This window comes from Sitophilus oryzae, unplaced genomic scaffold (assembly GCF_002938485.1).
Source record: "Sitophilus oryzae breed Bouriz unplaced genomic scaffold, Soryzae_2.0 scaffold_910_pilon_pilon, whole genome shotgun sequence".
In the NCBI taxonomy this organism is placed as follows: domain Eukaryota; kingdom Metazoa; phylum Arthropoda; class Insecta; order Coleoptera; family Curculionidae; genus Sitophilus; species Sitophilus oryzae.
In genome coordinates this window covers 1,675,528-1,688,448 of record NW_022147540.1, presented here as the reverse complement: position 1 = coordinate 1,688,448, position 12,921 = coordinate 1,675,528, and the positions used below count along the sequence as shown (strand labels likewise).

At 29.7% G+C, this 12,921-nt stretch overlaps 1 protein-coding gene across 1 annotated transcript in view; it reads left to right on the top strand.

Annotated features, from left to right (window-relative positions):
- The window catches only part of LOC115890772 (Down syndrome cell adhesion molecule-like protein Dscam2), a 196,229-nt gene that overhangs the window by 8,258 nt on the left and 175,050 nt on the right, over positions 1–12,921 (top strand). The window contains exons 2-3 of the mRNA XM_030911106.1: positions 3,695–3,935; positions 5,278–5,464. Of these exons, the coding sequence (XP_030766966.1) occupies positions 3,750–3,935; positions 5,278–5,464 (373 nt within the window). The 5' untranslated portion in view covers positions 3,695–3,749. The remainder of the gene's footprint in view (positions 1–3,694; positions 3,936–5,277; positions 5,465–12,921) is intronic.

Here is a 12,921-nt window from a genome sequence, read left to right as displayed (position 1 = left end):
TTAAAAAATCTGAAAAAATGTGTTTATTTTTTTAAAATTTGATGCCCTCTAACGGACAAGGCAAGTACTTTTTTATAGAGGTAAATTGTGTCTAATAAACTTATTTTCATTCAAAAAATACGTGGTACTTCTATGTCCATGGAATATTAGGACATCCTCTATATATGATCTAGGATTCTTATGTGAGACACGATGTACCGTATGATCGAAAAAAAAACGGCGTTAGCGATGGCTATGAAATGAAGATCGCTGTCATTTTATATGTAAAATTATATGGGGAATGTTATTGATCGTCATTTCCAAGCCACCTGGACGCAGTTTTTTTTTCGATCACACGTTATAAACTTATTGTTAACCTAAAATTATTCATTTTATTGTCACACATGGAATTTTAATGTTAATAAGATGGGGTACATTAGTACATGAAGATGAATAATTTTTATTAGTATTCCTTTCATAGTGCGTTTGACACTTAGTCACTTATCTCAATGAGAAATGGTCTTTTTATACAAGAGCAACGGGATCTTAACGTAAACAAATTAATTCAAATTCATCCCAAGTACAGTTAGATGGTTTTATATATAGATGTACCATAGGTGTTTCATAAGAAATTTTATACAGGAATATTCACTAAAATTGAAAGAATATATTATATTGCCGACAGCTACACATAAAGGGAGTAAAGCGGTTTAACGACCTAAGCCCACTGCCACACAGAAAGCGTTTTTAGCGTTTTGCGTTTTTTGCGTCTTAAGCGCTTTTTGCGATTTTACAGTTTTAAGCGCTTTTTTCGAGTTGTGTCCATTAAAAACACGCAAAAGACGCGGCAGGTCTGCAGTTTCTATCAAGATGTCAATTAGTAACGTCGCAAGCTCGTGGATTCCCGGCCTGTCCAACAATCAATGCTGTGAGAAAGAGATAGGCGAGATCGGCGCCGTTAGCGTTGAAGAGACGAAGATAAAAGATGCTGGGATTGAATTGTAGACGGGCCGAGCCATATATTCGGAGACAAACACAATCTACTGCTAGTGCCAATGGTGTGTGTAAAAATAATAATAATTATTATTTGCCATTTATTTTACGAATTTTAGTTTACATGTGTATAGTTTTTTTATGTTGTAGTGTTGTGGTTTGGTTTGGTTTGGTTATAATATAATATATAATTATAAATATATAATAGAATAGTAAATATTTCTAATAAATTGTACTGAAGCTGTGGTTGGTTCCTTGTGAAACATCGTTGAAATATTAGTATTTTTAAATTATTATGTAAATAAAAAAAAAAAAAAAAAAAAAAAAATATATTTCTAGTTGCTAATGCAATTTTAAGACATGATTTATGAAACATTTTGGAGTGAAGCTTCTTTACGCGCGCTGGGAGTAAAAATTCAAGGCCGTGACATACGAGCTAGTGAGACGGCCCTGACACACGAGCTCGATGTAACGAAACGTGTTAACGGCTTAGAAATACGTAGTGACGCGACGTGTATTTGTGAGCAGTCCAAAAATATTGATATTTTAATACAAATTTTGTAAAAGTGAATCAAATTATTACGTATAAAAAAACATAAGTTTGCCGTAAAAAAACTAGTTTTATTATTTTACGCGAATAAAATTGTTACACGTAAAAAACTAATTTTTACGCGTATAAAACTATGTATTTGTTTCTGGTAGAAAACTATTTTTAGGCAGCTGTAATTTTTTTAGGAAAAAATCTAGTCGGCCGCTGTCACTTTTTAGGATGTTTCTAATATTGTTTTATTTGACATTACCCTACTGCAATACGTTATTATCTAGATTAGTATTAGTAGCTGCCCACTAGATTCTTTATCTAAAAATGTTTTTTGTCCTGACATGTAATGCTTTACATTTTATTTTTTAATTTCAAATCGGTGAGTTTTATCAAAAAAACACAAGAGATAAAAAAGTTTCTAAACAAACTAAACTATTCAAATTAATTTTTTTTGCATGTGTTTGATAAGATTTTTCTTTAAATTTCATTAACAAGAATGATAGGGGTAGTTTATTTCAACCCCTTCCACTCATTTTAAAAAAGTGAAAAAATTACCAGAAAGTGTGTTTTCATAACAGTAATGCTTCCGTAAAATTTCATTAGTCTATCTCTTTTCGTTTTCAAGATAAAAAATAAAAACATTATTTTTTCACCATCTTTGTACCGCGATATCTCCCTAATGGTTGACTTTTGACCCAACATTTATAAAGCAAACTACCCTTTATTTTGAACAAGGAATCACCCCCTGAAGTTTTTCGCATTTGTTTTGAAACACCCTGTATATAGAGATAAATGAATTACCACAGGAATTACTCAAATATCTTTACTATAGATATACAGAGTAACAAATGGCGGAAGTGAGCGTTGGCATAGTCAATTTAATCACTCTAAGTGAATTAAGTTGACAGAAGGGTATATTTACACTGTAATTAGAGAAGTAGCTCTTGAGTAATTAAGACTAATTGAAATACCGCCAGTATAACGATAATAAAATGCACAACGAAGAGTCGTTATCAATTGGTTATCTTCTCTAATATTGAAGAAAACTCTCTTTTTTAAATTTGATATTTTATAATGTGTATCACTTATATCAGATCATAAAAATTTAAACGTATGTACTACGTACCTACTACATAGGAAAGAAAATTGTACCTATTTTCCATTAAAGTATGGTTGATATTTTTTTTATTTACTTAATGAAAAAAAAAACAAATTGTTTTTGAAATTACCTCTGATTTATCGACAGGAACATTAATTAAAATACCAATGCCAACACTAATTTAAAGAAGGATTTTTTCGTATAAATTATTATACTTATGTGTTGTAGGTACATGATTTTTTTATAAAATATACACTGCAATTCGAAGAGATTTGAGAATGAGTTTCGAATAAAGTCCCTAGATCAAGTTTACCATTTGATATTTTCAATATCTTTTTTATAAAAAAGGATCGAAATATGCTTTTAATTCAGGCTGTTCAAGTTTTTAAAATTTAAATAATTTTGTGTTTTTTGCTGGGTGTATTTCTCTACAAAAAAAATAGCAGTCATATAAAAGGATTGCTTTATAGTTATTTCTTATACAAGACGATAAAATGGTATTTTATGCAATTTTATCGTCGTGTATAAAACAATATTTTTTCCATAGCGAGTTCCGTTTTAAATAATATTTAGAAATTATTATTTCAAGGAATTTATTGCGAGTAGAAAAAATATTGTGCTGGGTTGGCGTTGGTTTCTATGTAATTTGACAAATAAATAAAGCTGTCTCTTTAGTTGTCAGTTTTGAGTCAATATCTATAGTCAATATTTTTTAATTTTCTTTCGTGTCGATTGCTGTTTGAATTGGAGCCAGAAATGGCACAAAACGAAATAAGTAAATTACCAACAGATATTCAGGCTGAGGCGACAAATGCCATATCCAAACTGCTTCCATTTAAATCCCGAATAACTTATGAAAAGGAATACAAAATTTTTCAAAAATGGAAGCAATTAAAAAACGTGCGAGAAGAAATAAAATTTTTAACCTATCCTCGCTGTTAAAGTATCATTTAATCTACCCTTGCGGTTAAAGTACTATTTTATCTACTATTTTTTATAGATATTAGGCAATTTTAACAGTTGCCATGGAAAAAAATATATTTAACGTTCCTCTTTACTAATTTTCTTTCCTTTTTTTTCAGATAGTTACCTGCTTCCGCGCAGCCGTCCCGTTATAGACGCGCGCGCATCGCCGCCATGTCGTTTGCTCGCCGCGCCATCTTGTTCGCGCTGTGCGCAGTTCTAAGTTCCGCCCGCGCAGAAGACGACACTTCCGGTCCGGTGTTCCTTAAGGAGCCGCCCAATCGCGTCGATTTCTCCAACACCACCGGCGCCGTGGTGGAGTGTAGTGCCGTGGGCAACCCTCCACCGGATATCATTTGGGTAAGCAGTGTAGACATAGGTGTAGATTGTATATGGACGGGGGAAAGTAACCCCCGGGACTTTATAGATCTACTGTGTCCCCTTTTCTTGAGTTATAACTCATTATACAGTCTCAGGGCGTTGACAAAAAAATAGTATCTGAGATGATTTTACTTAAATCAAGGAAAGTCTTTGACGAAGTCCTGAAACACACAACTTCGAGTGTCTTAGACCGTTGGGGGATTTCCATTCCAGGTTACAGATGGAGTCTTCCAGGTTCTTGAGTTCCTCTTTAAGTGTCTATTACGCTGTACTGTTCGGGTCGCTCTCAGGGGTCGGGTAAAGCGGGTGTGTGCCGAAGGAAATATATATTATATTTCAGAAATCTACTTCACACCCAAAATTCCAAACACACGTGCTTTGATTAAGGCTTGCAGAGCTTCAGCATTTGCCATAAAATAGCAAACAATTTGTTACAAAACCATATAAATTATATATCACTGTAATCACAAAACTTCAATCTATTTCCGTATTGTAACGGAATTTTAAATTGTCTTTATTTTCGAGCAAATTTAGTCCAAACATAAGGAATATTTTGTTAATGTTTGACTATCAAAATCTTAAAAATAAATAAGTTGTCTAAAAATGCGCTACAATACGGATATAGTATAATTACTTATTAGGTAATAAGTAAGTTTACTTACATAAAATACGTTAAATGCTGAACACTTATTTTGCTTCTTTTTCGGACTAGTCAAATGGACACTTAGGTTGGTTTCCACTTGGGATTTTGGCGCCATTTCTGCATCTGGCCTAAATACTCCTATCCCTGTTCCTGCTTTGGTTTTGGAAGCATCAGTATACCACGTTATGGTATGGTCTTTTACCTGCTGAGCAAACGTTTCTCTCTTCCAATTCTTTTTATTGCTCAAGATTATAGTGAGGTGTTTCTCAAAGTTTTACATTCTTGGTATGTCATCCACTGGGAGTTGGAGAAGTGGAATTTTCTTTTTGAGGGTATTCCAAGCTCCTGAGCTGACAATTATCCCAGTACGGTTTCCGTCAATGACCATTCTAATCATTGTTGCATTGGCATATCTACCTATGACAATGTGCAGTGGTGTTAGGTCTAGAATGACTTCCACTGCTGCTGTTGGGCAGATGCACGCCAGTCTCTGCATTTTGCCTTGCTGTACGTTGCTCTAGTTTTGTATACCAAGCGACTGGTCGATAAATAATAATCATGGATCTTACTATCATGGTATACATACGTATTAATATAATAAACTATACATAATAATTAAGGAACCAATAAAATTATTAAGTTAACTAGATAGACGTATAAAAATTCCTATTTTTCTAGGTTCGATCTGATGGTACTGCCGTTGGTGACGTCCCAGGACTTCGACAAGTTCTCGCCAATGGAAACCTAGTATTTCCACCTTTCAGAGCCGAGGATTACCGTCAAGAAGTCCACGCTCAAGTCTACGCCTGCTTGGCCAAAAACAGCGTGGGATCCATCAATTCACGTGACGTCAACGTCAGAGCAGGTCGGTTATCTCTCCAGATTTAGTACCATGCGTTTTTTATTTAAATTTACTATACACGACATTGAACAACAACTTAAAAGACATTATTTAGTAACAATTTTAAATTGGTTTTGGTCTTAATAGAATTTTTATTATTAACTTATTTTTAGAATGATTTTCAATTTCAAGAAACTTATGGATCTTGTTTTTTATTGGTTGTCGTTTAATGTCTCAGCATTGCTGCATTACAAATTACAATAAATAACAGTTTCTATATATAGAATAATGTAATATTTTAGAAATATATACTGTTGTACATACAGTTGAAAATGACATAAATGATGATATATTTAAAATCAGTTACATTATACTTCCCTTAATTTTTTAGACTCTGTATTATGCATATTATACTTTACAAATCAAATACAGTAAAATGCTGTTTTATTGACCCACACTGTATAATGATATGATATGTTTTTCCACTTAAGATTTGTAATGTGGCAATCCTTGTCTATATTTAACGTACGACATATTAAAGTATATCTTTTTAATATTAAAAAGGGCATACTTATATATGGAGTCATGGAGTATTGCAGAAAAATATACAGTGTGTTTATATAAGGCAACAATAAAAAAAGTTCAGATTTAATAAAAAGTACAGAAAAATTAATGCAAAATTTCCCAAAGAAAAAAGTACCCTGTATAGAGTGGCTTGAAAATCTCTTTTGATCCTCATATGGATAATGTACCAGTTCCTACTCTACTAGTGTAGATTACACTTTAAAGGGAGACCTTCTACGTGTCACACAAAAGGGTTTTTGACCTAAATACACTGAATAAAGGGCCCTGAGTACATGGTAGGTTGGAATAAAATACAAGCAGTTCTCACGCGATCTTTTTTTCATTTAAAATATTCTTCATGTCTCCATATCATTGTTTTAGCAAGTTATAATTTCTAGTTTAAAAAGTCTAAAAATTACTAGTATTAATTTAATAAAAATAATTGTAACAAATGTGTATACCTATGTGGCGGATTCATTTCTCCAAAAAAATCCTCTATGGGTATTTCGCCACTGCACTGCAAGAAAAATCTACAAAATAAAATAGTTATTTTTTGTAAACACTTCTGCGTTAAACCTAAACGGACACTGCTTGTCAGAAGTTATGTTTACAGTAATAAAAATTTGCCAAACAAAGAAAAAATGCTTAACGTTTCGGAAAGTTTATCTCTTTCCGTCGTCGGAAGCATAAAATACAAAAAATAAAGAAAAAAACTATTTAAAATATTTAAATTCAACTATTCGAGAACACTTTACTTTTTTTTAAATATTTTGTCTTGTAGACGTATCGGTTTAAAAAAAAGTAAAGTGTTCTCGAATAGTGGAATTTAAATATTTTAAAAAGTTTTTTTTCTTTATTCTTTGTATTTTTTTGCTTCCGATGACGGAAAGAGATAAACTTTCCGAAACGTTAAGCATTTTTTTCTTTGTTAGGCAAATTTTTATTACTGCAAACATAACTTCTGACAAGCAGTGTCCGTTTAGGTTTAACGCAGAAGTGTTTACAAAAAATAACTATTTTATTTTGTAGATTTTTCTTGCAGTGCAGTGGCGAAATACCCATAAAGGATTTTTTTGAACAATAATTGGATATACACTGTTTCTTTTTCTGCATTACTAATGTTTATTTTAATATATTTCTTTATTTCAGAGCGTTACAATACTAAATATTACACTATTTATGGTTATAAGATGTAAAAATACATCTCATTAGTACCAGATATTTACCTAATTATAATTGATTTTTATATAATTTATATAATTTTTTAGAGCGTTGTGATATTGATATTTAACATTATCATTTAACAATCTAAATCTATATTATGTTAAAAAGAAATTAAACATTTTCGTGAAACTTTAACTTATAAAGATGGTCACAGTATTGAACAAAACTATAATATGATTCTTTGTTGTATGACTATTATGTATCTTCTTCTATATTTATATAGGGAAATATTAATAATAATTCAGTGAAACATACCGGGTGAGTCTTAAAAGTGGCTCACCCCTATAACTATTTTATTTTTTTAGATAAAACAACGAGATTTCGTATGTTAGTATATGACATAAATTAGGATTGATCGACATATTCAATTTGTTTTTGGGCACTTTTTCAACTACAACTTTTGATTTTTAAATGGTACCCTCGGTATTTTTTTACTTTATTCGATAGACAATGACACTCTGAATAGAATGACATATCATATGTCAACTTTTGACATTTTGGCATATGGTTTATTTGAAATTATAACATGCGGTTCATAACGACAATTTAACTCGAAATACGTGTGGTATCAAATTATTTGCAAAAAAATGCTTTTTCTAAACATGCTAATGAGCCATCCTCGTTCCATTTGAAAAAATTGAGATATATCCTTGATTAAAAATTAATTTTTGTAACACCGCTTAGATTAGGCTGTGTTAGGCACATTTCTATTAGGCACATTTACATTTCTCTTATTAGGCATATTTCTAGACTGAAATTTAAAATACAATTTGTTTTTGTGCGAGTATGTCAAAAGTTGGCATATGATATGACGTTCTATTCAGATTGTCATTTTCTATGGAATAAAGTAAAAAAATACCGAGGGTGCCATTTAAAAATCAAAAGTTGTAGTTATTTCCGGTGAAACAGGAAGTGGCCGACATCATTTGAATACGTCAGTCAATCCTAATTCATGTCATATACTAATATACCAAATCTCGTTTTTTTAAGTGAAAAAATAAAAAAGTTATAGGGGTGAGCAACTTATGAGACGCACCCGGTATACAACGAGTGTGGTGTATTTCTTTCTACCTACAAAACACCTGATGCTATAATATATTGTTCACATAATATATTAAATCATTTAATTCTGGTTTTCCCTCTACTAATATACAGGTGCAGATTTGATGTACATACACAGCTAAATAATCGAGACTAGGATTAAATTCTAGTTTTCCTTGCGATATTTAAAATTAAATATTAATTATTTAATTACAACAAAATACATCATATTGGGTATACAGGGTGTAACGAATTCAACAGGTTATTGTTCTCCTGAATTTTAACGCACCTCATTATGTTCACCCTGTATATAGTTACTATTATCAGGAATCGTTACTATTATTTATATTAAAGACCATATTATCAAACTTTGATATTATTAACTGGGTAATGAAAAAGTTTTGTGATCAAAGAAATTTCAGTTGTTGTCAGGTACATTAAATTTAATGTTATTGCCCATTAAAATGAATTAGCCTGTCAGAGCTCGTATAATCTCTTTCATTATAAAAGTTTTTCATTTTACACTTTATAATTAATTTACTAATAGATAATTAGCAAGCTCATAACATAATTATTTTTTTATATTTTGAACGAAATCATAAATATTATTATAGGTAAATTCTGAAATTAAGTATTTAAAAGCTATATTTAACTATAATTTCATACAAGAAGTATTATATATTATTTTATATTTAAACGAAAAACACAGACAATTTAGGGAGTCTCTGTACAAATTCGTCTATATTTAACTCGTCTACCGAGAAAAAAAACAATGGAAAACATATTTCGGAAACGGAAGCTTGGGTATTTTAATACGAGCCAACTCGAAAAAAACTCTGTTTGACATTTGTGAGCAATAGTGGATCTCCCTTGTGTTGTTCCATTGACTGAGTTAAATGCTATCACTGGTCGTTCACCCTCTCTGGGTATTGGAGTGCGTTATACCTTCCAAACAGGAAATCTGGACTCCTTTTATTTATAATTTCAGAAGTATTTTTTTTGTAAATTCGGGATATTAGAAAATAACCAATCTTGCTTAGTCTTAACTTTATATTTTGATAAATAATTTTTATATCCAAAATCAACAACAAGAATTTATTCACAAATTTTCTGTTCCTGTATACCCATTTTTGGCTGCATTATCACGATAAATTATAGTTCATTTTTTTTACTCCAAGTTTAAGAAATTATTATGAAACCAAAATAATGACGTGTTTAACTATATAAACTATATTGCAATTTTTGTTGCACTTTTTTTTGTCATTTTTAATGTCAGAAGCCTACTAGTAAAAAAATCGAAAGACAAAGCACTGTATAATACATTTTTTATATTAAAATACTATAATATAAAAGTTTTTACTTCGTCCAGTTGTAAACTAAAGTTAAAAGCATTTTTTAACGGTTTAAAAGTTTTTTTCTTTCTCAAGTGAAAATAATAAATCCATAATATTAATTTTAGTTTTAATACGATAAAAGCTTGTTTATTATTAAATAAAAATATTAAGTAATATGAAATAGGGAACTATTACGCACGTTTTTTTTTTATTTTCATGGCAAAAAACTTGCGGTACATCAGGAGCAAATTATGATTAATTTTATATTAACCGTCAAATAAGGTCAACTTTATGATGAATTACCGGCCAACATTAATTAGAATAATAAATTTAAAACTTTTGTGCTCTATATTTTTATATTCTAGTTGTCTTGTTTGTTATTATACAATAAGGTCTGAATGACACTATAGTTAGTGCAATAATGATTGACTCATTTTGATGATTTATTATTTATTTCTAGTTGAAAGTTATAGAAATTTCTTGGAAATTTTTCTGCTCTCTTTTTTTATTGGAATTTTTTAAATAAAGAAAATTTAAACATATTTTAAAATACATAATTTGATTTAAACCTACCTTTTTCTTTTTTGATATTTATATTTTTTCGTATCTGTATTGTACATTATTTATAGCTAGTTGTTTTGTTTGTGATTTCATTTTATAGTCTGTTCATATTAGAAGTAAATGTGTTTATAAAATTATAACAGAGAAGGCAACCTCTTTCATTTTAATTTATTGATTAAACTAAAACAAAATGTCTTCCAGCTTGTTTTAAACAAATATACCTGTAATTTTATTTTGTACAGGGTGAGTCAACGATAGAGTAAAGTCCATTATCTCATTTGTTTCGAGGTTTACAAAAAAATATTAAATATAAAAATTATAGAGATGGTTCAGATACACATTTTAAAATTATTATACAGTATACAGGGTGCTTCAAAAAAGTGTGGCGAATATAACATATGTTTTTTTTAAATGCAACATCCTATTTTTTATTTTATTTTTAGATTTTGCGTAAAATTCCAATACTTTTTTATATATAATGTTATATACCTAAAATTAATAGTTTTTGTTATATTTAAATTTGTTTAAACAAATGTTAGATTGCAGTGGGTTAAAAAATTGTCAATGATGGCATTGATTCTGAAGTTGGACAACTAAAATTTGGTAGGAGAATTTTATAGAGATATAGAAAAAGACCTATGTAAAGATATTTTAGTTAGATGTTACAGGGTGTTCAAAATATATTTAGGAATTTCAACTAATTAAAATTAAGGAATTTCAATTTTTAAAATGGTACACCCTATATATTATCATTTTTCTGATAGATTTTACCAAACTCTTCAACTTTTGTTAAGAATGTCATATACCTATTTTTATTAGTTTGCGATTAATTCCTATTTTTTCTATTTTTACCCATATTTTTAATACAATTGCGCTATAACATCATAGTTGCCATGACAAAAAGTAATAATTATGACAATTTCATGTCTGTTAAGCAAGTTAAAAACAAAATTTGAATTTTAGTTTAATTTATTGTAATAAGTATAAATGGTAGAGATAACAGATTTTCTTGAAATGAATTAGTCAATGTGAATGATATACACGGACAAGCTTAGAAAACCACATTTTTTGGTTCAGTACTATTTATTATATAGTACTTTGCTAACTACTATAAGGATAGATGTATATTATCTAGAAAACATCTTCAGTGTGTAATGGGACGGTTTCGTGGCAGTAATAATATTGGCTTTACCAAATGAATTATAAATCAGAATTACTACGAGAAAAAACTATACTGTATGTCGAAGAAAATTCATATATCAGTAGTCTTTAGCAATTAGGCAATCTAATATTACCCTAATCTGTGGCTATTCGCCCCGACAAAAAATCCCAAGGGTCATCTTTCATAATATAGAAATACACCAAGAAATTCACTACTGCGATTTAGTTTATTTGAGTAAAGTTAATTAATTTTAACTAATACCAGCAATTGTAACTAATTATGAAGCTACTTGTTAAAGGTAAGTAATAAATAGTTTTGTTTTGTCATGGCAACTATGATTTTATAGGGTAATTGTATTAAAAATATGGGTAAAAATAGAAAAAATGGGAATAAATTGCAAACTATTAAAAATAGGGATATGAAATACTTAATAAAAGTTGAAGAGTTTTGTCAAATCTATCAGAAAAAATGATAATATATAGGGTGTCCCATTTAAAAAAATTGAGATTTTTTAATTTTAAGTAGTTGAAATTCATAAATATATTTTGAACACCCTGTATCATTTAACTAAAATATCTTTACATATATCTTTTTTTTCATCTCTATAAAACTCTCCTACCAAATTTTGGTACTCCAACTTCAGAAACAATGGCACTACTGACAATTTTTTACCACACTGCAATTTAACATTTGTTTAAATAAATTGAAATATTACAAAAACTAATAATTTTAGGTATATAATATTATATATAAAAAAGTTATGGAATTTTACGCAGAATCTAAAAATAAAATAAAGAATAGGGTGTTGCATTTAAAAAAACATATGTTATAGCCGCCACACTTTTTTGAAGCACCTTGTATACTCTACAATAATTTTAAAATGTGTATCTTAACCATCCCTATAACTTTTATATTAAACATTTTTTTGTAAACCTTGAAACAAATGAGATAATGGACTTAACTCTATCGTTGACTCACCCTGTACAGCCTGCGAGAAAGTTGAACCACCTTTATTGTATTGATTTTGTACATCACAAACAATACATGATCAAAAATAAAAAAAGCATGTTTTTAATAAAATTAATGAAGATGTGAGAATGGATAATTACCCAAATTTTTTTATGATCTTTTTTTCGTAAAAAATATCAAAAAAGTTTGCAATCATAATAGAATACATTAAATTCTAGTTACTTCATTAAAAAAGACGTTATTTCTAAACAAACTCGATTAACTAGTCGTTTTTTTCATTTGCCTTTACAATTTAATAGGAATCTTGTATATCCCTAAAACTTTAAACTACTACAAACTACAAAGCGCTAGAGCCTCGTGCTGCATAAGCAAACAATTTTATTCCGGCACAAAACACGAGTTTAACGCCGGAAGTCCACAGGGCTGGTTCCCTCAGGACTCCACAGGGCTAATTCGATCGATATTTTGGTGTGTAGTGGGAGCCAGCGTAGGTAGGAAACATAAAGTAGACAATGATAATGCGTTTTTTTTCTGTAGGGGAAGATTATAAAAATGATTTATTCTATATTAGATAATATATTATAGACTCTCTCATAAAATATCAGATAAAGTAGCTTTTAATTTAA